The 27,711-nt window shown below is 39.5% G+C and overlaps 1 protein-coding gene across 1 annotated transcript; it reads right to left on the bottom strand.

Annotated features, from left to right (window-relative positions):
- Positions 1–1,223: 1,223 nt before the first annotated feature.
- On the bottom strand, positions 1,224–26,847 carry LOC309714689 (neuronal acetylcholine receptor subunit alpha-3-like). Its single transcript, XM_082547318.1, has 7 exons — positions 26,589–26,847; positions 14,324–14,463; positions 14,189–14,233; positions 13,984–14,093; positions 13,455–13,662; positions 10,899–11,909; positions 1,224–2,241 (listed from the first exon to the last, which is right to left on the bottom strand). The coding sequence occupies exons 1-7, from the start codon at positions 26,644–26,646 to the stop codon at positions 2,116–2,118; spliced, it is 1,698 nt and encodes a 565-aa protein (XP_082403444.1). The 5' UTR covers positions 26,647–26,847; the 3' UTR covers positions 1,224–2,115.
- Between the last annotated feature and the right edge of the window lie 864 nt (positions 26,848–27,711).

The raw sequence follows: 27,711 nt of genomic DNA, 5'->3' as shown, positions 1-27,711 counted from the left end.
CTCTGTCTCAGTGTGTGTTTCTCGTTCTCACTTCCTCAGGTGACATGTGTAATCTTCCCCGTCTCCTCTTGACACACACTCTTACCCAAACACAAATGTGTACAGGCTCAGTGTGTAGACACAAGTAGGGATTAAGTGTGAGCAGTAGATCGTTGAGAGCTGCAGTGTGGGCCAATTCAAAGCCATAATCACAAATGTGACTTGAGGGGAAAGGGCTGGATGGCGTGAACCTTTGCTGTGTTTGTGTGTGTGTGTGTGTGTGTGTGTGTAGGCTTGTGAGAGCTGACAGGGACATTCAGACTCACTAGTGACCTTTGAAAGAGGAAAGAAAAGAGCAGGGAAGTAAGAAAAGGCAAGTTTGTTACTTTTGCTTTAGCGATGCAGCCTTTTTCCTGTCTTCTGCCTATGTGCATCACCGTGTTAGATAACTCAAGACCAGCTGATAACACATTGATTGAACTTCAGGACCTTCCAGTCCTAATTTTGGCTTGAAATTGGTGGCACAATCAGAAAAGGTTATATTTTTGGTAGTGTTTGCGTGCATGTTGTTCAGTCTGATAAAATGACACCTCAAAAAGTTTTGTGTTGTAGAGTGGTTTGTTAACAATCCATTGTCTTCAAAGTCAACTTAATGATGTATTGTCTTGCAAGTGTGGTGTGTATAGTCAGGCTGAAGAAGTCACTTGGATCAGCTTTCTGAGATTTCCTTACCTGGATGATCGAGCATGCATCAAGACATTTTTTGACTTGGTATTTATTTCTAAACATGTAAAAGATTTTGACTAAATGAATGAAATGAATGTTGCACATGTACTATTGCCTTTTAAACAAATAATAATGAATATAATTATGCTAGAAAATTTATAGAGCTGGTCATGTTTTTGTATAACTTAAATTAAGGTTCCAAGTCTTCAGACTTCACTGTAATCTGATATTGCTGAATCTTATTATTGTCTTTTGTGTGACACTTGTATCTATTTATATTTATATTACTATTTATTAGTGGCAAGTTCATTTTTAGGATTCACACACAGATACACAAGTCCTATAACACACAAAAAGGCATTAACTTCTCAAGTAGGGTTTCAGCCTCTGGGATCTGTATTTCATTTTGACTGAATGACTCAGCTTACAGATCAAGGACTGAAAGTACAAACTCGGTAAATTTGTATTTATTTGTTAGAAAAGACTAGAGCAATTTTTAAATTTATTATTCAATTTATTTCACGTCTTTTATAAGTTTAATCTACATTGTGCAAGTCAAAGTGTATCTATACATTGTAAATGTTTCACCGATTCTGTGAAATTTGGTGCATAATTAGACCTGAAAACCTACGTCTTTAAAGGTGTATAGCCATAGTCAGTGTCATTATCCAAAGCCATGCATAAGACACTTTACAGATATTTACTGGGAAAAATACAGATAACTTCTATTTGACAACAAGTAAACACAAGACTGCATTATTGTTTCTTAGCTTTAAAGGTCATATTGTGCACAGCTCTCAAAAATCTTTACAATGACTAATGAAAAGTCATTCATGCATTTCCCTTTGAAATTATTCAAACTTATACAGTACTTACAACATTCCCTTAAACAGTTTCCTGACAATTTTAGAATTTTTTTTATCATTGTTTAAGACTGTACAACAATCATAACAAAATGGACAATTTCACTTAAACACACAGAGTGGTAGAAATGCAGCCTCAACAAGAAACAGGATTACCATGAAAAGACAAGCAGCGATGGAAAAGAAAGAAAGAAATAATGAAAGAAGAGCAGGGTTTTAAAAACAGAGAAAGAGAGAAAGAGGCTGTTAAAGTAAGACCAGACAGCATCAACTGCACATTGAAAAGCATAAGAAGGATGAGGAAATCTGGGTAAGTCGTGTGAGAAAACAGACAGCGGAGTGCTAGAAGTGATGGCTGATGATGGCAATCCCAGCGAAGAGCATGAGGCAGATAAAGGAGAAACAGAAAGCTGGAAAAGGAGGTCAACGGCATCTGTGAAAGACACGAAAGACCGGCAAAGGGAATAATTCTCGAAGTACTCAAAGTGGAGCAAAGAGACAGAAGTAGACAAAAATAAGAGAAAAAGTGAGGACATAGAGACGTGGTTCATTTAAAGAAACTGATGAGGGGATGAAGGAAGAGTCCCAGAGTTCCCAGCACACACACTGTCACAAACACCCACAGGAAAATCCTGTCAATGACCATGGCAACGTACTTCCAGTCATCTTCCACCTGAGGAGAGAAAACAAAGGAAATTTAAAGTAAAAAGAATAAAAATAACCAGAGCACATTGTCTTTCTTTCCTCTTCCAAATGTCTTCAAGCGACCTTTGCTTAATGGTAATTGTGAACTTTATGGCACAAACTGTTACATTCACTGTTTTTTGTGCTCTAAAGACACTGTGGTGCCAAACACATTTTGATTTTGCAAGAACAGCTATATAGAACCTTTATAGGCTCCTCTTGTTCATGTGAATCTTTTATCTCTTTATTTATTTTCTTATTTTTATTTGTGTAATTTCAGTTATTATATTAAATGCGGTATAGTATGACAATGTCTAAGGCAGGACAGGCAGGAAAAAAAAAGCCACATAAATGGGCTTACACACTGTGACCCACGCAATCCACAACCCCCTACAAGACCCCAGAGTAGGAAGAAGTCATCCCCACACAAAGAGCATACTGGAGTATACAGATGAATGTCTTCTTCCTCTCACACTAACCAGTCGCGGCAGATTGCTGCCCATCCCTGAGCCTTGTTCTGCTGTAGGCTTCTTCCTTTTAAAAAGGAGTTTTTCCTTCCCACTGTCGCCAAAGCGCTTGCTCATAGGAGGTCATATTAGGTGTTTCTCAGTTGTATTATTGTAGGGTCTGCCTTACAATATAAAGCACCTTGAGACAACTCTTGATGTGTATTGGCGATGTATAAATAAAATTGAATTGAATTGAATTGAATTGAAGACTATTAGGCAGCACCTTCCCCAGTTCTCTACCTCCACCAACCGAGGCAGACACAGAGACACTCCAAAACAGCAAAAGCTGCTCTCCAGCTCTCAGGAGGCTGCAGACACGCATAGTCCCACAGACCATCCTCATCCACCTGCAAGGCAAATGGGGAAACAAGACTACAGCGACCAGCCCCTCTAGGTAATGGAATTGATCAGCAAGGACCAGAGAGACAAATTCACCCAGTTGGTTTTTGAAGAGACCAAATAATGTGATCTCCAGAATAATGTGATCAAGAAGTAAATTTCTACACTGATTAATAAAAAAAGCCATTTTTTGATTTCCTTTTTGGTCATTTTGACGGCATTTTAAGCATACATGTGTCCAGAAGTTTTGATCTGGACTCATGGAAAGATCTCGCTCCCACTTTACAGTTGGGAGGGGAATTGATTTGTTAATTTTAAACAATAGCTTTTACATTTTTGATAACCATTTGGGGTTCAGATATTAAAAAAAAAAAACTTGTTAGCCAATTATGTATTTTTAGATTCAGTTGACTGGGATTGAATTTGTCCTGTATGTTGGCTTTACTTGCTGATTTTCAAGAAATTTAGCTTTGCTGATTCTGAATTTTCAAATGAAATAAACTTTCCATTTTGTATAACACGTTCTAGATTGTTAATCCCTTTCTCATGATGTCACGATGGTAAATATCTGGATTGTTTCAAATGGGTGATAGTTTGGATAAGTGAAGATTTATACCATGTAGGTTGAAGCTTTGTGAATTAAAATCATTTGTCCTAACACAAGCATTTGGAAAGCTGTACAGTGTTTTAATCTAGTCTATAAAGAATGAACCAAATTCAGATTTATGCAGAACTGCTAATACAAATTTTCAGTTTATCCGGCCAAATGCTTTCTCTGCATCTAAGGAGACAACTGTGGTTTCTAATTTGTTGATAGAGCAATAATGTATTATATTTATTAGTCTACGTGTATTATTCACTGAGTGATGACCCTCGATAAAGCCTGTTTGGTCAGAATATATTATGATTGCAGTTATTTTTTCTAAACTTCTGGCAAGGACTTTGTAAGGTCAACGTTTATAATTGAAATGGAGCAGTGGCTGGATGGGAACGCAGGATCCTTGCCTGGTTTAAGAAGTAGACTAATGACAGCAGAGTTCATGTTTAGAGACAGAGTCTGATCATTCTGAATTTCAGTGACCATTCTGAAAAAAGAAGTTGCTTGTAGAGGCCAAAATTCTTTGTAAAACTCTGCTGGAAAACCATGTGGCCCTGGGGCTTTATTGTTTGGGAGATGCATTCATGGTGAATTCAGAACCACAATCTGATCGTCATTTATTTTCGGTACATTTATATATTTAAGAAATTCTGCAAGAGAGATTAACCTGTAGTGAGTGTAAAGCCTCATGAAAGTCTTTAAAAGAAGTATTTATTTGTTGTGGATCATGAGTAATGTTCCCAGTGGAATCCTTTATAGAATAAATAGTTATTTTCTCTATTTACATTTAAACAGTTTAGGAAGGAATTTTTTTAATTTACTGAACTTTAGTATTAATAAACGCTATTTATGGCATTGTGGCTTCCTCACATCCTTTTTATGTCTAATACATCTGCACAGTGCTAAATATAGTGTGAGTGTGGCCTGATCAGTCAGGTGTGGACAATAAGATCATGGATTCAGTGACCATAATGCCATTGTGTGAATATAGAAGGCCGTATGGCTATTCTGCATGCAAGAAGGATCCAAGCATTGCTAAGTAAAGCTGGAGCAGCAGCAACAATCATATCAGGACCATCCAGAGTGTGAGGAAGGAATGCACAAAGCCCTCTATCTGTGACAAACAAGAAGCTTTACACTCCCTTTGCAGCCCTCTGTAAATGGCTTCCAAGCCATTTACCAAGCTAGATAGAAATTCATCTATTATGCATAGATGAACCACATGTAGTAATGCTTGGTTATGTGTATGTGTGTGATTATTTATGTCCTGCATATATTTGGGGGGGAAATCTGTTCTAAAATCTATAAAAGGTCTAGAAAGCAGACATTTTTATTTTTATCACTTATGTTTAAGACAGGGTATGATTAAGGGGAAGTCATTTGTGAGTTTGTGGTAAACTCTTTGGTGCCTCTCTTGCCGGGAGATGCTGTCGTTGGCTGATTTCTGACTTTGTGTTTGCATCTCCCTCAATTTGCAAGAACGCAAAATATTAGTGAAAACTGGGTGTAGGTGGTCAGACTACGATAACTGATTCTTGGTTTGGTTGTCAAAATGTGTTAAATTTTCCCCAAATGCACAAAATAGTTCATTTTTGGTAGAATTTGAGGTTACAGCTTAGAAACAGCATGGTAATAGGGCAGTAATAATGTCGAAATAAAGTAGTAATGACCACACAATGTCATCTAAATATATGTAAGGTAATAGCTACCACGGTTTTTAGCTGACTTATATTAAACTCAAATGTATATAATGTGCCAATAACTATATATAATAATGTGGACGCAGATATATATCTGTGCACTTTGTTTAAAATCTGCAATGAGACCTAAATTAAATAGAAATGGCAAAAATAAAAATAAAATAAAAAGGCAATAATGTTTAGCTTCAGACTGCACAGAAATGACTATTTCAGTGCTCACAGGTTAAGATATTGTTACCAAAACATTAATAAATGATTTTGCCTAATAGACAATGTTACATTTAATCCATATTACTCCACTTTATTACCACATTACAAGCATTATAAACAGTCTATTATTACCAAGGTTTAAAAAATATATAATATTAATTAACAACTAAAACGTGGTTGAGATATGCTACTACTTGGTTATTAACCTGAAATTATATGTAATTCAATTGTATATCTTTATTGTCTCTTTTCCTCTATATTAACACCTAACCCCATCATGTTATTATCAAGCTATAACATGTAATGTTAACCACGTATATAAATCCTAACAAGGGTACTACCTTTAGGTTTTGCGCCTTCTTTGCTGTTATTAATGTCTGGATATTTATTTTAAGAAGCATTTCAGGGTTGTGCAGGCATCAATTTAGCTTGAGTGCCGCACACAGCTACATAAAAGTTTTTCAACATAGTAATGTAATCCCTCTAATTATAGTAATGTGGAAAAGTTATGTGATAAGATTAAATAGTGTGGCAAAACATTATTATAAAAATCATTGTTGATGCATAGTCCCTCAAATGAACATTGCTGTTATACCTGCTTGACCTTTTTTTACACTCTTGTCACAGAACAAAAAACCCATAAAAGTTTACACACCAAAGCCTGACGTATTGGCCCTCATTTTACTAACAGCAGATGTGTAAACGTGTGTGACTACATTGCGCGTACAAATGTCTCATGTATGAATTTTTAATACCATTGGCTTTTGGCAATTATTTCCAGTTTTACAAAACACTCTTATTACTATTTAACCATCATCACTCCAGTGGAAACACTTTGGAAAGATCTGCCTTTTCTTCCTCTTTGGACACAATTTCATAAGCCCAACTGTAATTTTTGGTGCACTCGATAACAGCTTTTCCATGCACATATTAGTAAATGGTCCTTCTTTCATGAAGCCAGGAGACTATATTTTCAACAATATATCACAGCCACTTAAAATATTCACTGTTTGTTTTGCTTGTAGTGACTAATATAGCCACAAGCCTTTAGCCTCAGGCACAGACAAGCAAAAAAGCTTGTTTTTAGCTCTTCTTTAACTGGATTATTTTTAACTTCACACTTGTAGCCCAAACCAGTTTTATGTTGATGTCACTCAGATTTGACACAGCTCTCTCTGAAAGCCCAGAAGGCTTTTCCCATCTTTTCTTGCATGCATTGTATTGCAACAAACTGTTGTTTCTTGTCCCAGTTCCGGCTGTTCTTGAAAAACGTTTCTGGCTTAAATGGAACCATATATCATTTAAAAAAAAATTTAAAAAAATCAGTTCTAATTTTTTCTAATACAAAAATAGGGTTTGAATGATTTGTAAATCACTGTATACTGTTTTTATTTAAATTTTACACATTGTCCCAACTTGCTAAGACGACTCTATACACCAGGGGTCGGCAACCCTGGGCACGCATGCCACAGCTGGCACGCGAAGGGTTAACTGATGGCACGACCATAGCTGGACTGGCTACTGGGCATTTGCCTGATAGGCCGATGGTGATCTTTCGTTTTTATGGACCGCTGATTTTTTTTTTTTTGATTTTTTTTTTTTTAAGGTATAAACAATGAAAGGTGGTGGATTGGCCACATGCTGGCCAATGTGTAAAAATAACTCAGTTGTTTGGTGGTGGTTTCTATGGCGGAGCTTTCACAGAGGCCAGCAGATGGATGAGGGAAAGGAGAGGCAGGAGGAGGAGAGACCCGAGGCGGCCGCCGGTCCGAGTGTCAGGTGAACTGAACTTCAGGTAAGAAGTTATGACCTGCAGTCTATCTGGGTCAGATATAAACCAAGTTTAGGTGGAGTTTATTTTCGTTGTGCTGACTTTTTACAGTCAGTTACAATAACTCGTACTGCGTACTAGCTAGCGTGACGGAGTTTCGATACAGCTGGGTGTATGCTATGTCACTGATAGTGAACTTTATTTTATTCATGAAGTTAGTTAGTAGAGTTGCAAACCGTCATGTAAAAAATGGAATCGTCCCGTATTCATAGAAAATATTACACATTTCGTATTGAGTTGAAAAGGAAAACAGTTTGTCTCGTACTTCACCTACAATGAAAAAAGACACAAAGCTGGAGTTATTCTGTGTCTTTGCTGCACAGCTGGCTCTTCTTCTCTCATTCTCTCTCCTTCCCTCTCCTGCTGCTACTTCAATCATGAAACTGATCAATGATCAGCTGATCAGCTTTTCTCTCTTGTTTGTTTATCGCCCACTTTGCACCAGAAAGAGGAAACCAGCGGATGTCACGCTAAACAACATCAGCACGTTTAAGCTTGATCAGCTGTTGTTAGAATTTATTTAATATTAATTTCTAGTATCAGCTGATGTTTGCTGGAGCCACAGCTGTAAAAGCTGCTGGTCATGATATCGGTTTGGTTATCTGGTGAGAGGGAAACATGAAGATGAAACCAGGAGATGTCCTTACTGACTCATCAGAGCTGAACAGGTGATGGAGAAACAGGTTAACCTTTTAGGTGACATGAATGAGTTGAAGGGAAGTTATGAACTGTTTCTGAGAGACAAATAACCCCAGGATCCTTTTCTAAGTAGCTGACAGCTGGTAACTGTGCAGGGGCGGGTCTAGCAAAGTGTTGCCAGGGGGCCAGGTGGGGCATTAACAGGGAAAGGGGGGCACAAAGAAGTACTTTTGTGTCTTATTCTCATTTAAAATGTCTCGCTTTTAATAAATAATTATCTGAATCTTACAACCAAAGTTTTTATCTGATGTGAAATGTATAGAAATATACATTTTACCTATACCAACAAGACAGTGTACGTCACTGTCACAACACAAGAAAAACAATGGTGCGCTTGGTTTCAACGTAACTTTATTCTTTCATGAGTTATTTACAAGTTTCTCTTTGTTCACAGCCATTGACATGTCAAAGAGGTTAACACGTGAGGAGTGGATCGAAATTGTGTTGCTATCTGGTGAACGCAGTAACCGGGTCATTGCAGCAGATTTCAATGCAAGACACCCTACGAGGCCACCCATCTCCCATGCTACAGTTAGCAAACTGCTTGCTAAGTTTCGTGAAACTGGTTCAGTGTTGGATTTGCCAAAATGTGGACGCAAGCAAACTGTCACTAAGGAAGAAACATCAGTGGCTGTCCTAGCTTCATTCAGCAAGAGCCCACAGCGTAGCACTCGCCGCATGTCACTGGAGAGTGGCATTAGTTGAACATCCCTTCGGTGGATATTAGCTACTCACAAATGGCACCCTTACAAACTCCAGCTACTGCAGCATCTCAACGAGGATGACCCAGATCGGCACACAGAATTTGCAGAATGGGCAAAACAAAAATTGGAACAGGACCCTCAGTTCACGCAGAAGATTTTGTTCAGTGATGAGGCAAACTTTTATGTAAATGTTGAAGTTAACAAACAAAACCACCACTATTGGTCTGACACTAACCCACTTTTGGAACAACAAAAGTGATGGTTTGGTGTGGTATATGGGGTACAACGATAGTTGGTCCATTTTTCATCAATGGAAACCTCAAGGCCACTGGATATTTGAAATTGCTACATGATGATGTGTTTCCCTCTTTATGCACTGAAGCTGGCACGTTCCCTGAGTTTTTCCAGCAAGATGGTGCACCACCACATTATGGGTGCCAGGTCCGAGCATTCCTAGATGAACAGTTTCCTGGAAAGTGGTTTGGTCATCGTGGGCCAGTTGAATGGCCCCCAAGGTCTCCCGATCTGACCCCCTTAGACTTTTATCTTTGGGGTCATCTGAAGGCAATTGTCTATGGTGTGAAGATACGAGATGTGCAGCACCTGAAACTACGGATACTGGATGCCTGTGCTGGCATTTCTCCTGCGGTGTTGCTATCAGTGTGTGAAGAGTGGGAGAAGAGGGTTGCATTGACAATCCAACACAATGGGCAGCACATTGAACACATTTTATAAGTGGTCAGAAACTTGTAAATAACTCATGAACGAATAAAGTTACATTGAAACCAAGCACACCATTGTTTTTCTTGTGACATTACCAATAAGTTTGATGGCCCTCTTCCTATTGAAAAAAACAAAAGTTGCATCCAAGATTGCCGACTTCTAAATGGCCACCATGGTCACCACCCATCTTGAGGAGTTTGCCCCCTCACATATACTAATGTGCCACAAACAGGACTTTAATATCACCAACCATTCCCATTTTATTACGGTGTATCCATACAAATGGCCCACCCTGTATTAACAAGCATGCCATATTGGCCCAGTTTATTTTTCTTATCATTGTTGTGAGGAGACCATAAATAGCAAGTTCTTGTTATGGATAAAAAGTGTCTTTTTATTTTTTTTGTTTCAAAATAGCTGATAACTATTCGCTGATAGCTGCGAACATCTGCGAACAAATATAATTCTATAAAGTTGTTCTATATAGTGTGTAACTGTTAATATAGAGCGTTATTAAATTTATTGCTAATGCATTCATATGACACATTGACTTCTGAGGAAATTTCAGATGGCACTCATCATCAGAAAGGTTGCCTACCCCTGCTATACACTTTACAGACAAAGTAATGGACCATCAACAAAGCACACCTACAGCAGCCACTCAGCCTTGGAAACTGACAATGAGAAGCTCTCCGCACAGTTTTTGTGCTGATGTTAACATCAGTTATTGAATCAGCAGAGTCTTGGTGACGTTTATGCATTATAAACACATTTTTTGGGTGCTGGAGGAGATTGCCTACCAACTAGGAGGTTGGTGGATTGCCCCCCCAGCTCAGTATTTTGTCCACGTGTTCATATATTAACACATGGACCAACTGAACTGAGCTTCCCCTGTTGCATCCATCGATATGTGCTGGACAAAAAATGCTTAACTATAAATAAAAGCACTGTATTAATGTGTGCAATTTGGCGGATGCACTTTGAGTGCTCAAATTGAGTAGAAAGGCGATATTTAAGTACCGTCCATCCATTTATACATTGTAAATGGATGGTGCTTCAGCACTTGGCAATAGTGCTCTGTATCTTAAGTTGGTCTTATCGTCATGGCTGAGTGTGGTTCTTAAATGCTTGTACTTTGTAAGACTGCCTCACAGTTGACTGAAGAACATCTAGGAGGAAATAAATTTCCCAAACTGACTTGTTGAATGTTGGTATCCTATTACAGCACTACACTCAAAGAGAAGTGGGCCAGTACTTTGTCTATATAGTATAACTTCTATCAATTTGAAAAGCATATTGAAATAAATAAAACTGTGTTTTCCACATTGCATACCTCTTTGGCTTTGTTACGAGTCCTCATGTTCTCTGCAATGTACTTTACGCTCTCAATGGCCTGCTTGATTTCGGGAGACACCACAGAAAAGGCGACGACAGCGTTTACCGGCGATGAAGCATTGATGGGCCTCGGCAGCTTGGGCAGCTCTGACTCCTGGGGCCCCTGAGTCTGAGGTGGCTGGGGAGGAGGTGGTGGTGGCACCACTGGCGGTGGGACAGGAGTCGGTACCTCTTTGCCTCTGTAGGGGAACCTTCTGTTCATGTCCCGTTTCATGTCACGGTTCATCTCACCATACTCCACACAGTTCATTGAGCCACCAGCTGAGGACGTACCCCCTCCTCCTCCTGCACCGCTTTCCAGCGGCGGACAGGCTACACCCCCAGTTATGCCTCCAACACTTACACTTCCTGAGCTACTTGTTGCTCCTATACTGTTTTTTCTTTTCTTGCTTCCACCGCTGCTTCCTCCTCCTGTCCCTCCTGTAATTCTGGCAGGTGAGGAGCAGCCCTGGTCAATAGGACGCCTCATCAGCATTACTCTGGGCAGCACGCCAAGGAACACAGCCCTCACCCACTCGGGCATTGTGTGAGTCATAGGTGTGCGGTAGTGAACATTCAGCACAAAGACAGTGATGACAATGCTGAGTGTGACAAAAATCATGGTGAAGAGGAGATACTCGCCAATCAGGGGGATGACAAGAGATGTTGAAGGGATGGTTTCAGTGATGACCAGCAGGAACACAGTGAGGGAGAGAAGGACAGAGATACACAGGGTAACTTTCTCCCCGCAATCAGATGGGAGGTAGAAGACCAACACTGTTAGGAAGGAGATGAGGAGGCAAGGGATGATGAGATTGATGGTGTAGAAGAGAGGCAGGCGGCGGATGTAGAAGGAGTAGGTGATGTCAGGGTAGATCTCTTCGCAGCAGTTATACTTGATGTCATGCTTGTATCCTGGAGCGTCAATAATCTCCCACTCTCCACTTTCCCAGAAATCTTTTAGGTTCACCTGGTGAAGTGTAAATGTGAAAGCTGTTTTTAGAAAAAAATATTATATCTCAAAGTTTAAAACAAGTTCATTTAAAGAGAACTGAATCTGTCTTCATTATTAAAATAATCTATTTAAATACATTTGTCAATTTTAACATTGTAATAAGTTCATCATCAGTCTTCCTTTGACAATGGCCACCCCGATCCATCACATTCTGAATTTTAGGTAAAAACACATAGTAAACTTTATCTGAAAGAAAGACAACAAACACATGTTTAAAATTTCCAACTGCTTCTCAACAAAAAAAAGTTAACTTTCTAATTCAGACTATCCAAAGTCTAAGCTGCAATGTACTGCCAAAAGCATTCGCTCATGCGTATGAAATTGAGTAATATTCCTTTCTTAATGCATAGGGTTTAACATGATGTCAGGTGACCCTTTGCAGCTGTAACAGCTTCAACTCTTCAGAGAAGGCTTTCCACAAGGAAATCATGTTTATGGAAATTTTTGACCATTCTTACAAAGACACCAATGTTGGACAAGAAGGCCTGGCTCACAGTTTCTGCTCTAATTCATCCCAGAGGTGTTTTGTCAGGTTGAAGTCAAGACTCTTGGTACAATGTAGTGAGATGAGTAACATTCTCCTGGAAATCGCCAAACCCAGACTCGTCCATTGGATAGCCAGATGATCGATCCAGAAAACACACCTCCACTGCTCTAGAGTTCAGTGGTGGCGCGCTTCACACCACTGCATACATTGCTTTGCATTGCGCTTGATGAAGTAAGGCTTTGATGCACCTGCGTGGCCAAATTCATTCTATGATGCTCTCTACTTACTGTTCTTGAACTAATCTGAAGGCAACATGAAGTTTGAAGGTCTGTAGCTACTGACGCTACAGAAAGCTGGCAACCCCAGTGCATTATGCACCTCAGCATTTGCTGATCCCCCGCTGTGATTTCACGTGGCCTACCACCTCATAGCTGAATGTCTGTCGTTTCCAGTCACTTCCATTGTGTTATAATATAACAGCTGATTGTGGAATATTTAGTAGCGAGGATATTTCACAACTGGACTTGTTGCAAAGGTGGCATCCTATCATAGCACAACACTGGAATTCACTGAGCTCCTGAGAGTGACCCATTCTTTCACAAACGTTTGTAGAAGCAGTCTGCATGCCTGGGTGCTTGATTTTATATACCTGTGGCCATGGAAGTGATCGGAACACCTGAATTCAATGATTTGGATGAATACTTTTGGCAATATAGTGTAACATTGCAAGTTAGTGTTGCTTTGTTGTGCAACTGTCATCTCTTAGAATGAAAGTGCATTGAGGATACTTACCTAATGGACTGAATAAAGAGGAGGAAGGCAAACATAAAAAATGAAGCAATCTAAGCAAGTTGGAAGATATAAGCACTTACTACTGTGCAGTGCTAAATAATTCTTCTCAATAATGATGCATAAAAATGCTAAAAACAAATAAATAAATAAAACTGACAGAGATTTCTTAATGACGTAACTGCAGGGATCTATTTCCTTTCACCCCAGTTGCTCCTTCTCACCTTTGAGCCAATGAGCACTAGATCAATCTTGGCCTTGTCGTAGGTCCAGGAACCAAACTTCATGGAGCAATTCTGGTAGTCAAAAGGGAAGTAGGTGATGTCCATGGGGCAGGAGGATTTAAAAATAGCTGGAGGGACCCAGGTGATCGTTCCATCAAATTTTAGCAGAGCCTTGGTCTTGTCTTCCACAAGGAAATCACCTACAGCACTGTGAGAGAAAAAGGCCAAAATACATATAATTAACAGATATGTTTGAAATTAGTAGTTGATTACAGTTTTAACACCACTAGGCAATGACAAGAGGGTACTGCTAGCAAGTGAACGCAAATTGTGTTAGAGAAGTACACAGGGTGCGCATATCTACTGTGTGTGGTTGCTTTTGATGTGAAAATGTATCTTCAGAAGCAAAAGAGAAAATAACATAAAATAGCCCAATATAGACATCTAGATTTCTCAGATAATGATAGATGGAAAACAAAATAAAATCCTCAGTGTAACAACCTCTTAGCATCTATGCTCTAACACTTACTTGTTGTACAAAACTATGTCTGGCCTCCAAATTTTATTGGACGGAACTCGTATGAACTCAATCCCATCAAACTCAGAGGGGGTCCATCTCAATTTGTAATCATTCCACACCTGAAAGACGAGCAGGGATTAAAACAATAGGATCTTAACAAAATCCACAAGTAACAAAAGAACAGATAAAAACAAAGCTCGTGACTGTCACTCACATGTCTCAGCCACAGGTTGGTTTCCATTATTTGATTCACCTCATCCTGAAAAGATAAACGGGGAAATTTGACGAGCCTTATTATTTATTTATTTTAATCAAACACCTATTTGTTATACTGATTTTACCCTCTTACCACTTTGACAAGCTGAGATATGGACACCTCAAACTCGACAGTAACCGGATCCGACACATTCTCTACTGGTCGGATGAACTGGTTGTACCTTCGGAATAACCTTCGAAATAATCTGTCCTCTGCCTTAGATGAAAAACAGCCTAGAAAAATAGGATGGAGATGTTAATAATGAAATGAAAAGATGATAAGTTATTGCCAGGGAAATAAGGGGGGAAACTGTCGCTTCACATTTAGTGAGCTGATATGTAGGCATTGTCCAGCATTGCTAGCAAACTGAACTTGACTTCAATGTAACTAAAAGCTCAGTCACTCAGAAGGATTAACATTAATGTCTTCTAAAGCAAACACTATAGAAACATAAAAAACACCTGTGTCCTGAAGGTGGTAATATCAAGGGTTTAATTCACCGGCGAGTGATAAAGTAAGAAAGAAATAAAGTGTGAAGGAGAGAAAATGCAAACAATACATGTGAGCTTTCACAATAAATCCATATTACTCAGAATAGCTTCAACATTTCCTCACTTTCATTATACGGTTACTGCAGACAGACCAAACAACACATCCACCTACAGCTTTATTAAAGGACTCACTCCTGGAGGTATCTAGCCATGCGGATACATGTAAGGAAATATGTTTGCAGCAGTTTGCTAAAGTTAAGCGTCACAAATCAACTTCCATTCACCTTCATTGTACTTCTGACAGTGATGAGCAAAAAAGGTAAATCTATGCACCAGTCTTCACAGCACTGGGGCTTTCAGTTTGACTTTCAGTCATTTTTAAGCTGTTTATTCAATGACAGGAGAGAGGGCTACAAATGATCAAAGTGTGTTAGTTCAGTTGTATGTTTACATAGTCTCATTAAAGCCTAAAAGCTTGTAGAAAATCTGAAAGCACAAGAGGCTTTAAGCAAAACAGAATGATGTGTCTTTGGCCAAAGTGTCTGCAGACAAGTGACTTAGACAAGTGTGTCTAAGTCTGGACTGAAGGTCATACTGTGGAAAGCTGCCACTTGTAACGCTGGTGCTTGGGATGGCACATGCAGGCCCACGACTGTCCAAGCAGAAAATGTTGCCTCGCACGGGACAGCAGGCACTCACGCTATCAGCAAGCCCTCAGAAACACTCTTCTAGTGGCTTCAATGAGCTTCCTCACATCTATTCATAACTACAGAAATGCTTCCATTCCAGACTTTTTTTCACCTGCTTTTTATCATATTTCTTTATCCCCTGCTACCTTTTTTTTTTCTTGGTTAACTAAACACAGGATGCCTGTGGTTGGCCTTCTATACCCTTAAATTTTGAACTGTTTAATTTTGTTCAGGCTGAAAACCATTAAATAATAAATGCTTTAACCTCTGAGGCCAAACTCACGCATCACAGCTTCCCAGTCATGAAATGCCGGACACATTTTTCAGTCTACTAAGAAACCATTAAACCTGCACTTAGTGAACTGCATTTTAGAGATGGGTCTGAATGTATTCAAGTAGGACCCATATACACGCAAACAGCCATATTCACCGAAAAGGTTTGTTTCCTTGAAAATAGCTAAATAAAACATAGACCTTTAATGGGACGCGTTCTGTCTGAATCTGTTTCCTCTCTAAAAAAAAAAAAAAAACACAGAAAACTGCTTTGGTTTCTTATTTTGATGCTTTTTTTTCATGTTTTTGGTCATCGGTGTGTTATTCGTGTCACATTTTAAACCTATCCAAAACTCCAAGCAGTCTGTTTTGCAAAATCAAGTTTATTCCTGGAGTTTCAGTGCTTGACCTTTATCAGACTTACTGCTGCTCCCTATTCTTTGAATTATTTGGCTTCCTTCTATCATAAGCAATTAAGTCATGGAGAATGAGCACCAACACTTGACAAATAAATGTATTTTTGGAAGTTAAGTGAAGTGCAGCAGGCAGTCTGTTAGGTATGCTGGACCAGGTTTCCCTTGACTGCAGACGTGTCTCAAAAAACAGGTAACTCAAATCAGTTCAATTCAAATCCATTTTATTTCCATAGCACCAAGTTACAACAACAGTTGCCTCAAGGCGCTTTATATTGTAAGATAAAGACCCTGAAATCAATAATACAGAGAAAACAGAAAAAACCCCAACAATCATATGACCTCCTGTGAGCAAAAATGAGGTGCAACGGTGGGAAGGAGAAACTCCCTTTTAAGAGGAAGAAACCTCTGGCAGAAAATCTGACACAAATTACTGTTCCAAAATTATGATAGCAGTATCCTAATATATTAAAGCATCAATCAGTGTACACTGTTATTATCAGGTGAATACAAAAAGTAGTCACCTCATAAAAAATTTGAATACACATATTTTATCATTTAATCTTTAGCACATTGTCATATTGTTCTCGAAATATTACTAGACTATTACTAATTGGTTTAACCTCGTAAGCTTATGCTTGTTTCCACATTATTACCCGTAGTTTCTGCCCTTTTACTCGATAACACAGATTTTAAAGTAATGGCATGATATCAATTTTACCAGCTTATTACCAAGCTGTAACAGAAACTGCGACCAGAAACATGCACCATCAAGCAAATGTGTATTTCAGATATAAACTGATACAAGGCTACTAAACTGGCTAAACTAAGCTAAAGTGAACTGGCATGATTTGAGTTCAGATGGAGCAGAAGCAGAATAAACCAGTGATTTGCTCTGAAGCAAGCGCTCCTCTATTTCCCAGGGTGCTTAGTTAATTATTATTTTTTTCATATGGCTCGTATGTACTCACACCACACAATACCCAACACAATCACCTTAAATAAAAATTGACTTTCAGTGAGGGTATCACTTTAATATAGCACATTCTTGAAGAAACTGTGTGGCAGAACAAATATTTCATAATAACAACCCATAAAGTGAAGTCATAAAGCTGTTCTTGCATTTATTACAACAGGGAGTACACTTAGATGAATATGGTTCAGACTTTTCAGTTTAGCGTCAGTCCATTTTTTCATTTTGGGAGACGAGCTCATTTGCTTACAAAATCTACAGGAATAAATACATTTTCAGAGAATTTATCCCAAGTTAGTTTCTTTGTGAGTCTAAAAGGTTAAAATCTAAATCAGTAAACACTTTTGAAGCCTTTTACTTTTTTTTTCCAACCTTAGATGCTAAACACAAATTTCCCTGGCAGGCTCAGCTTACACGCTAAAATGATATCGACTTCTTTGCTTCCATCAAACTCAGGATCAGGATTACCTTTACTCATAAAGCCGGTGTTACCAAAACAATCTAAGGCAGTAAAATGGAAAAAGACAACAGAAAACCGATGGTGGGGAGCAGTTATCTCGGCTGCAATCAAGAGGAGAGAGAAAGTATCCCTGAGTTAAGATTGTTGGGTGCTCTTCTACTCTGGGTGAATCACAGCAGACTTAAAAGAGCCTGTTAACATGGCTACAGCTGATTTTATTCCACAGTAGTGTGGTTGATTTTTGTTCTTAAGATCTTGCTTCCCTGTTAAGTGGGTAAGAAGCTGAAAATTATGTAGTGACTTCAAAACCACTGAAGTTTTCTGAGGTCAGTGGCAGAGGCGATCTAAGTCTTAAAGCTTAATGAAAAGAACTTTCTCTGGGGACACTTGTGTAATTTCTGCTCTCTGTACCTGCCTTAAAAACTGCCCACTGCTCCCTAATTCGTTGCACTCTCAGAACCTTGTTTAAGCCTCTAATTGGCTGAGGGAAAACCAGGGCAATTATAATCAGCCAGTTAATTGGACCTTTTGTTCCTTGTGACAAAAAAAAAATGAAGCCAATATATTTTTCCCCTTCCTCCAATGGCACATTCACTCCTCTAATTCCCTTTATTTGTTCTGGCACTGAAGATGTTAAGAAGCCTTAGTTTAGAGGAAGTTAATTATAACCTTTGCACTAACATGTCAGTTGATTATGCACAGCTTTTACTGCTTTTCCCTGAGAGTCAGCATAAGGATTAAATTTTGGGGGATGTGAGGTTGCTTCCAAAAGTAACGGCTGTGACTTTTTTATTTTCAACACAACAGTTTTGTAAAGTTTTATTATCTTATACATGGATTATAGCTGCTTCTTATCTTTCTGGTTAAGCAAAACACCATTACGGTCAGACTAACGGCTCTGTGTGGCCTCATTGACACTGACACTACCTGTTCTGTAGTACTCTTTGGGGGAAGGGGTATGAGGAGGTGCCAAGTGAGCTAAGCTAATATTAAAAGGTAATCTAAAAACACTGAGAACCACTGGTCTGGTAAGTGAGGATGGTAAATGATGATCTGGCATCGTGGTGCCAGGATAACCACCTCCAGCTGAACGTCGGCAAGACTAAGGAGCTGGTGGTGGAATTCAGAAGGAGTCAGCACAGATACTACAAGCCTATTATCATCAACGGAGCTCCAGTGGAGTGGGTGCAGAGGCAGAAGGTTCTGCACCATCCGAGCAAGAACAAGAGGAGCTTCTATCCCCAAGCCATCCAGGTCCTAAACCAGAACATGCACCCCACCCTCCCACAGCATCCATAAGTGACAGAGACAGGACTTATTCCTAACACATCCCAGACTGACTCTTCTAGACACTTTAACACCCATTTGCACAATGTACATTTTTCAGATTTTCAATTTAAAATTTCCAGATTGTCTATTTAATGTAATTAATTTTATGTACCTAATTCACTTAATTGCTGCATATAATGTCCTCCTGTATATATTCACTTAATGTATATAATGTTGCCTCTCGTTTTGCTAAGTCGAGGAGCATGTCAGGATACATTTCACTGGATGTTGTGCTTGTATAACTAATCATGTGACAAATAAAGAATCTTCAATCTCAAACCTGAAATGGAATGGTACTTATAATTTACCTTTCTACTCATTTGAGCACTCAGATTGTTTTCTTACTACAGGTCTCATTCATTCAATCACCTATGGACTTTGTATTATTTATACATACACTCACATTTCAGATACGCTTCTATTGTTTCAGACGGTTCAAACAAAGGTTTGGCATGTACCACTCCACCACTGAAAAAATGTTCCCATGGGTAAAGAAATTTTTAGTTAAGTATCTTTACTAAATTTCAAGTTAGTAATTCAAAATTCCGACTTACTTTGAAGTTAAAGTCAGTAAGGCAAAATTTTGAGATGCTGAACTCATTTTGATTTGGGTCAGCCTGGCTGTCTTTTTGTTTTTTTCAGTCATAGAAACAAGCTATTGGTACAATCATTCAGATATGTATATTTTAAAAAGCCAAGTTAATGGCAACAGAAACCACTGGAACCAAGAATACCCTCAAACAAACCAACCCTAACGGTTGTAGCTAGAACTGAAAATAAACCAAGTCCTTTTCCTTTATCGGTTCACCTTACCTCAAGGTTTAGAATGAAGTTACCATAATCACTGTGCCAAAAGAAATCAGCTTGACATTCATGTTTCATTTCACCGGACATGTGCTCATTCCTTCCCCTCACTTTGTGCTGTATCAAAGTGACAAGCCTTTGTATTGCTGCACATGAAGCCAAGTCAAGCTGTCATGCATTTCACCCTTAAAAAGCCACATTGATTTAGAATTAGAAAGCCAAACACTGAGTCTGTCTTTGTCTCTTGTGGCTACAGGAGCCAAAAGCTACTGGAAGACCCATGGCCTGTGGGAGGCTCTTTGATCAGCCATGTGCTTAACAGGATGAGCCTGGAAGCCAGTTGTGGACACTCTGAAGGAACTAATTACCCTCCAAAAATACACCACTGTCAGAGTGCATAGAAAACAGATACAAAGAGAGAGACAGTGGCAAGAAGAGATAGGAAAAGTGACAGCAAGTACAAGGAGAGAAGAGCTAGATAGTGTGCCTTTGCTCTCCAGGGTTTTTGACGGCCTGACTTTGACATTCTGAATGACGCACAAGAGAAGCCACAATGATTACAGCCCGTCCTGACTGTCCCATGAAGCATAAGGTGTTTAATCTACGGTAAGTGTAGCTTCATATATGGGGGCTACAGTACATACACATAACTATGTGTGTTACTATTTATGTTCATCCACCTTTGACTTGACCCATTCTGAAAAGTAAAAGATTTTCTTCTTCACTGATGCGTGAAATTTAATTGCCACTTGTCTCCCTGCTTTCATCAAAAAAGATGTGGGAGGTTTGAGGCTGCATTCTCTCTGTATAAGATATTTTAAGTAAGCTTAGGTTTAGGTTTTTTGTTTGGGTTTTTTGGTGGTGTTGTTTAAAAAAAACGGACGAAAAAAACGAAATGCTAAGATAATCCAAGAAGTGATTAACTCTGTTAACAGGAAAATGAGCTTCAGGCGTAATTGCTCATTTTATTTTGTGCATTGTGTCAGAGTGGGCGGGAACAGCACCTGGGACACAAAATAATGAACCCAACGGCGAATCACTCAGAAAAGTAAAAGGTTTGGCACTGTTTTGGCATTTAGACTCAGTGAAATGTGATTTTATCCAAAGAAATAATGATTGATGTAACAAGATAAACACCCAAGGATTTAGCTGGCGTATGGGAAGGAAGGAAAACTAGATGGGGCCCCCTTTTAAAGGAGATAAAATACAGTATTTAGCCATTCTATGGAAAACGTAAATAAAAAAAGCTCAAGCCATGTCTTTTAATACGACTGACACTATGAGCCTGAATGCTTAGGTCTGCCAAGTATTTAATTAAAATGTATCCACATATTTAAAACTGTGCCTTGTTTTAGCAGAGGCTAGAAATGAATGTGTGCTGTTGCTGTGACACTCTTAAATTCAGAAATGCAGTCTGGGGACTTAGTCTGCCTGGAGTGGGTGGCTGTGATGGTTCTCACAGCACTGCAGTCGCAGCTGCAGGTAGTCAGTGCTACTTATCTTTCTTCCAGAGATGCTGAAGCAGGCCTGTCTATCATGCATGTCAGCAGTATTGACTGAATCAGTACGCAGAAAAAGACTTTGACAAACGCTGCGTCCCAAATCCATGGCAGAAGTTTTTGCAGTGGATTAGCTAAAGTTTGAGTTAAAGTTGTGTCCTCATTTCAAAGTGAGGAGTACAGAAATTGGGGGGGGGAGGGTGGGACTTTGCTAAACTGCTAAAAGTCTTTGCTAAAATATGTAATTCCAATTCTCATAGTAGGAAAATAATGTCATCATTGGAAATTAAATCCCGCTATTTAAGCATCTAGCTAGCTACAGATGAGGAGCCGCCATCATTTCAAACAATTCAACAAATATAACCAAACACACAAACCGCGTCTGTGAGCTACATGTGCACTTGCTGTGTTTCCCAGGAAGAGGGAAAAAACATTAACACTGAGAGATGGAGAAGAAAGAGAGGAGAGGAAGATGAAGAATGTTTTCAATGGTAAGCGCTGCTCAGCAAGAGTGAGATTCAGCATGAATTTAAAGCTTACCTGTCATGTCCAAATTAAATGTGTAGCTTTAAAGTCAGTTATTGGATATATACATGATGTTTTGTTGAGTTTTGAATAATTTGTAGTGATGCACTATGTTGGACTGGTTACATCTAGGGTACTAGTACCATTTTACATCAAGTGTAACAGATATCAATTTATATTTGGGGTGTTTAGGTGCTGATGAGATTCACTCATTGAATTCTATCTTTTATGCTAGCTTTATAGCCTCAGGTAACATATACTTATGTCATTTGGCTAAATCCACAAAAGCACTGAACGCTGTAGTAGCTTTTCATACTTTGTGCACAGTTTGTACCACTGTAAATCACCTGATTGAACAGGCACCTCGTATGCTGAATGGTTACAAGGGCCATGAACACTTCCTGTGTATGACTGCTGTTCATTACTCCCTTCTGTCTCTTCATAAATATAGGTTAAATGGGTATTGGGAAAATGTGTTTTGCAGATTTAATCATTTGCACTGGGGTATGTTAGAAATACAGTTACAAGAAATTCCCCCAGTTGACAGATAGTGGTTTCCATTTTGGGTCTAAAAGAGGGTAGTATTCCGATCCATTTGGGGAAAACTCTCCACGATTGCTTTAAGCACTGAGTGGGAAGAAAGCAATAAGGTAACTGATACAAGTGGCTCTAATGGCTTCATGGATATAATTATTCTTTAGAGATTATGGAGAACAGAGGTATTACAAAAGGTATTACAGATGACATTCTTTAAAGCTGTTAATCCTGCTTCTGTTCTTCAGCGCTTGTAATCTTATGTTCACTGAGATTGTGGAAAAACACAAAAAGAAATACATAATAAGAGAAACAGAGGCCACTCAGTAGAAAATGGTGCGTGGTTAGAAGAAGGACTGAGGCACAAAATGTGCTCATCTTCCATCTGGGGCATCTCGGACAACCTCCCCAGCACTTTTATTCTCACCTTCTATCTTTCCATCATGAAGTGTGACTTAATTCATTGCCAGCTCAGAAGACAAGGATGTCCCAGAGGAATCAGACAGCAGGGCTGTTTGGAGGAGTGTGTGTGTGTGTGTGTGTGTGTGTGTGTGTGTGTGTGTGTGTGTGTGTGTGTGTGTGTGTGTGTGTGTGTGTCCATAGGGGGCGTAATAAGGGTGTCTACACAGCATGTGTAGGAGCTAAGTAACTGGAGTTTGGTGGCAATAATCACATGACAATCGTGTTAAGAGGATCCTCAAGCCACCACACAGCCCTTAAGCCACATACTTACACACACATGCACACTGATTGCCTGTCAGATTTTAATGCAACTATATTGCTTCATGGAGGGAAACCGGAGAGCAGCTCTGTATTTCCAAGGGAATCTCAGACGAGCATTTAAGTCTGCGAGAGGAGCAAATACGCTTGATGATGCTGCGATGCAAAGCAGACAACTTCATATAAGCAGACTTAGATAAGTGCTACAGAGTAGGGTGGCTTAATATAAACCATTTCTAATGCTCAGATTGGGGGAAAAAACTCTGATTGTTGCCACGCTACACTTTTGAATAACTAGTTTTCTGGCTCTCTTGGCCTCTACGCTGTCAACCCATTAAAAAGCACAGTACAGTGAGATGAAGGGTCAAGGCTGAAACATAATGCGGAGTGGGTCAGTATAATGCGAGCGTGGCTGGACATCTCTCTCAGCAATTTGTGGAGATGCTGAAGGGAAATGCATCACGCGGTTTCACTCACCCTTATCACTCAGTCTCTAAGGTATAGCAGCCCATCCTGCTCTAAAATATGCTGATGTGCACCACAATCGATATTCCACAGGCAGTGGCTTTATTTTGAATGTCATAACTCCAACTAAATCCCCATGCCGTACAGATTTCTCATTCCTTACCTCCAAGCGACTTCAACATGATTCTATTTCTGACTAAAATACCCCAATCCCATGAACGGCAGGATCAGCTTTTCCTCTGTTATGAGGGCCGATCCTGGATAGCAGGAAACAATACCTTCTGTAGCTCACTAATCGGACCCCCACTGGGAGTGTTTGTACAATCTGTGTGTGTTTTTAGGCACTTATCTGCATGCACAGCTCCTGTTCATACCCGTAGAAAAGACCACTGAGCCAGTGAAGGATTGTGGAGGAGAGGGGAGCTGGAGGACAAATTAGGGGGATAGAAAAGGTGAGGCCAAAACCCTCCTGGTTTTCAAGGTAACCGCCTCACAACTAGTAACAATATAAAGTGGATTTCCTCTCACTAGAGCAAAATGTGCTCTGATATGAGAGCACTGACACTGTCATCCTTTTAAGGCACTGTTTTGAAATTCATTCAGTTCAAGGGCAAAGCAGCAAGGCTGCTGGCTGTAGCAAATCTCTCCAGCTGAAGGGAATGACAGGACAGAGGGAGGCATAAAAAGAGACAATTGAGGGACTTTATGTGTCTTACAGAAACACATCCCTTCTCCTTAACTGTGAGTCTGTGTTAGGTTGCTACACAGGATGACTAGAGCATGACAGTACAAAGGCACTTAGTGCAGATCCCCAGGGAGGACTCCAGGTGCCACATGTGGAGCAAACTCCCCACCACACTCAGGACTTTGAAATGAAAAAAACAACAATTTAATTACTCCTCCTCCTAGTGTCTGTAGGAAGGATGCATGTTCAGCCGCCCATTCCCAGGAAAGCAATTGGGATATCTGGAATACCTCAAGGAATATTTGGGTGTTTATCACGAGAAATGACTTCTATTAAGGCTGGAGGTGACCAGTAGAAAAAATAAAAACCTATTATCTACATATCATTAACTACCTAAGATCTGAATTTGAATTTCTGTCCTCTAACCAACCAGCCAAATGTTGCCTAACTGAAAAAGCTATCTGGCGAAATAGTCCCAGCTAGCTTTAGTTAAGGCTAAAACAAAATGTATTTACAATTTTATATTTCAGTATTTAAAAACATTCACTCAAAAAGTTGCTTCTCAGTTTAGTTTGTTAGTCAATATAAAATCTAATTAAATTAGCCATTAAAACTTTAACTCCAACTAAACTACTGATAGTCATAAATATTATAGATCCTTTAACATTAGCCACTGGTTTCTGAAGTCTCATTTTAATAGTCATTCCAAACCAAGTGGAAATTTCTGAGTTCCCAGCTGGAATGTTTTACTGGAATGGATTTCCAAATCGAAAAGTCGAAAGATCCCCACCAAACCCAACTTAACCAAGATGGCGGCACAGCACATAAACATTATTCAAACTGTAAAATTTTTTATCTGTGCTGCCACTGTTGTGTATAAATGTATAACCGAAAGTGTGTGGCCAAGCCCATAGACTCAGCAGGAAAGTAGCGGCTTCAAACTTTAACAGAATGGATGCAGTCGGATAAAGACAGAAATAACTGCAGCACCACAGCTATCGCCATCTGGTGGCCTTCAGATAGAATGAAGCTTTTGGTTTTAAGATCTTTCCCACTGCCTTTGTTTTTCCAGTCTGGAAACTAAATATAAACCACTAAATATATGATTGTGATTTTTGTGTGAAGTGAAAAAAAATTACCATTTAAGTATGAAATGAAGGCACTGCAGCTTTTTTTATCATTTATTTTATCCCACACACACATCCCCATTAAAGGTGTTCCCATTGGTGAAGACACTCTCTGAAGAAGCGTGTCTATATTTGTGGAAGTGAATGGGAGAAAACTTAAGATTAAAATAACCATCAAGTTACATGGGAATACGACACAAAGCTTCCTCTTTAGAGCATTTATCTACTCTTTGTTTTTTCTCTGGTTCCCCAAGGAGCTACTCAAAGACCCCACTATTCTAAAGCACACAAAAGACTGACAGCCTTACACAACCCAAAGGCAGAAGCAAAAAGAAAATGTGTGCACAGGTGATTTTAAATACAAGAAAATAAAGAAATGGGTTGCACATAGAGAAAAGCAAAGTGCAGACAAACTAGTAGTTTGATTATTATTAAAGCATAAGGAAAATTTTAGTTTTGTTGGTCAATTCTAGTCCATTTTTTAAGTACCAAGGTTACTTATAGTAATTACCCCAGGCAACCATCTGCTTGCCTGTGCAGTGTTGTGGTGCTAGTCTGAATCTTGACCTCTGAACTCTGCAGAAGTCCCCAAGCCCTTCACACCTTGTGAAACCAGGGATGAAATCTGTATGGACACTTGCCGAGCAGTTTGTCACCCCTATGTTGCGTCACTTTTGGCATTGATGGTCAATGTGAGCTACATGCTGACATGTTAAGCTCTAAGTCATCAACCTTATATAAAAAGTAACCAAACCCGATGTGTAGACTAAAATCTAACAATTATACAGTGTGCTTACATCCCACTGTTCTCACTCTCTGCAGCATAACAGTGACTCCACAAGTTCGAAAAGCACGGGGTATTATATTTCACAGGCACGTGGGATTTGTTATTGGCTGGGAACAATTTCCCATGGACAAATGTTGTGCCCTGTGTCGTGAAGTAGTGTGAAACAAGTACGTTAAACGCAAAAAAGAACAAAGCAAAACGGTCTTGTTTTGTAAGATGTGCGCTGCTGGTGCCCCAGAGGAATTTGAGAAGAATATGGCTGTTCACTGTTTCGCCATTTCAGCGATTTGACAACATCAGCGTGCATGCGTGCCCAAATACAAATTAACTGGGTTGATAAACTGAGGTAAAGTTTGGGTTGCTCTGCCTTTATCCTGACTGGCTTTAATGGATCTTCCTATCTGGACTGAAAAGAGATGCAGTTTCTTGTCACTGAGAAGCGCACAAAGGAGTCAACTCGAGGTCAGTTTGGCAGCCAAAAATACTTAAAACTGACATGACAAGTAAGGAAAACACAGAAAGTGATGGTTTAAAAGTACTGAGTAAGAGGCACTTTCAGCGATGCACGGAGCGCCGTGTCCTACCTTGCGCTGCGAGGATCACCAGCAGGAGGATGTTTGTTAGTTTCCCGAAGAGATTCATGGAGACATCGGCGCTTCGCGAGTTTTTTGGATATAAATAGCGATGCTGAACAATGACTTCTCGTAATAATCTGCTGCAGATGTCTGTGAAGCCTCAAGATTAGAGCATCTTTTTCCTTTGCGCTCCCGAACGCGGAGAGGTTGGTGCGCTCTGCCGACATGGACAACTTCTGCACGTCCCGCCTCCCCCTGCCTCCCCCGGCACTGCGTCCCACACGCTTGCGCGCGCACACAAACACGCACACCTAAGGGTCAAACCTTGCGATCTGACTCAGAGTGACTCAGAGGTGATAGGTCTGGAATAATTAAATGGTTTCGAATATGGCTCTAGGAGCGTAAGGGTCGTACAGAAAAAAACATTCATAAAACTCTCCTATTCAGTGTTTGACGCGGGTTTTGTGAAAATTAGGAACATTTCTTTTAAAAAAAAATGAACAACTCAAATATCCCTACCTCAGACAATTATCCCCTGAGAGAAAGATGCAGCACTCACCTACACGCACATTTTCAGCACTGAGCTGTAAATGACCTATTTAGTCACTTAATTGATTTTGCAACCATAACAATGTTCAGGCAGCTTAAAGCATTAGCGACTCAATAATAGAGTCTTGAAGGCTGCAGAGTCTGCCCAAATCATATAATGCAAAGCCATTAACGCACAGCAGCACTGCATGGAATTGCACTGAAATTATTCTGGAGCACCCAAGACCTATGATTGACTACTGCCTGGTCCTTAAAGGAACAATAATGGAATGGTTGGTTTTGGATGCCTGTAAGTGAAATTGGGGTTCATTTACTTCTTGAAACAACATCTTTAATTTGTATCTTAGTTTAGGGAATAAAATCTTTAAGCTCCAGTTCTGAATATAACATAAAAGCATAAAATCTACATCCAAAGTGGGGTTTTTCTTCTTTTCTACAAATTTTATAAAATCATCTTTAATGCACAGAATCCTGTTCATGAGACACCTAAATACCAGGATGGGCACAGCAGACTTTTGCATTATTTGTCCTTTAATATCTTATGTAACTGTGTTCATATGTGCATGCATGTATTGAATATTCA

Source organism: Aulonocara stuartgranti, assembly GCF_965226115.1.
Source record: "Aulonocara stuartgranti genome assembly, chromosome: 2".
In the NCBI taxonomy this organism is placed as follows: Eukaryota; Metazoa; Chordata; class Actinopteri; order Cichliformes; family Cichlidae; genus Aulonocara; species Aulonocara stuartgranti.
The sequence above is the reverse complement of the archived record's forward strand: the minus strand, read 5'-3'. Positions and strand labels throughout refer to the sequence as shown.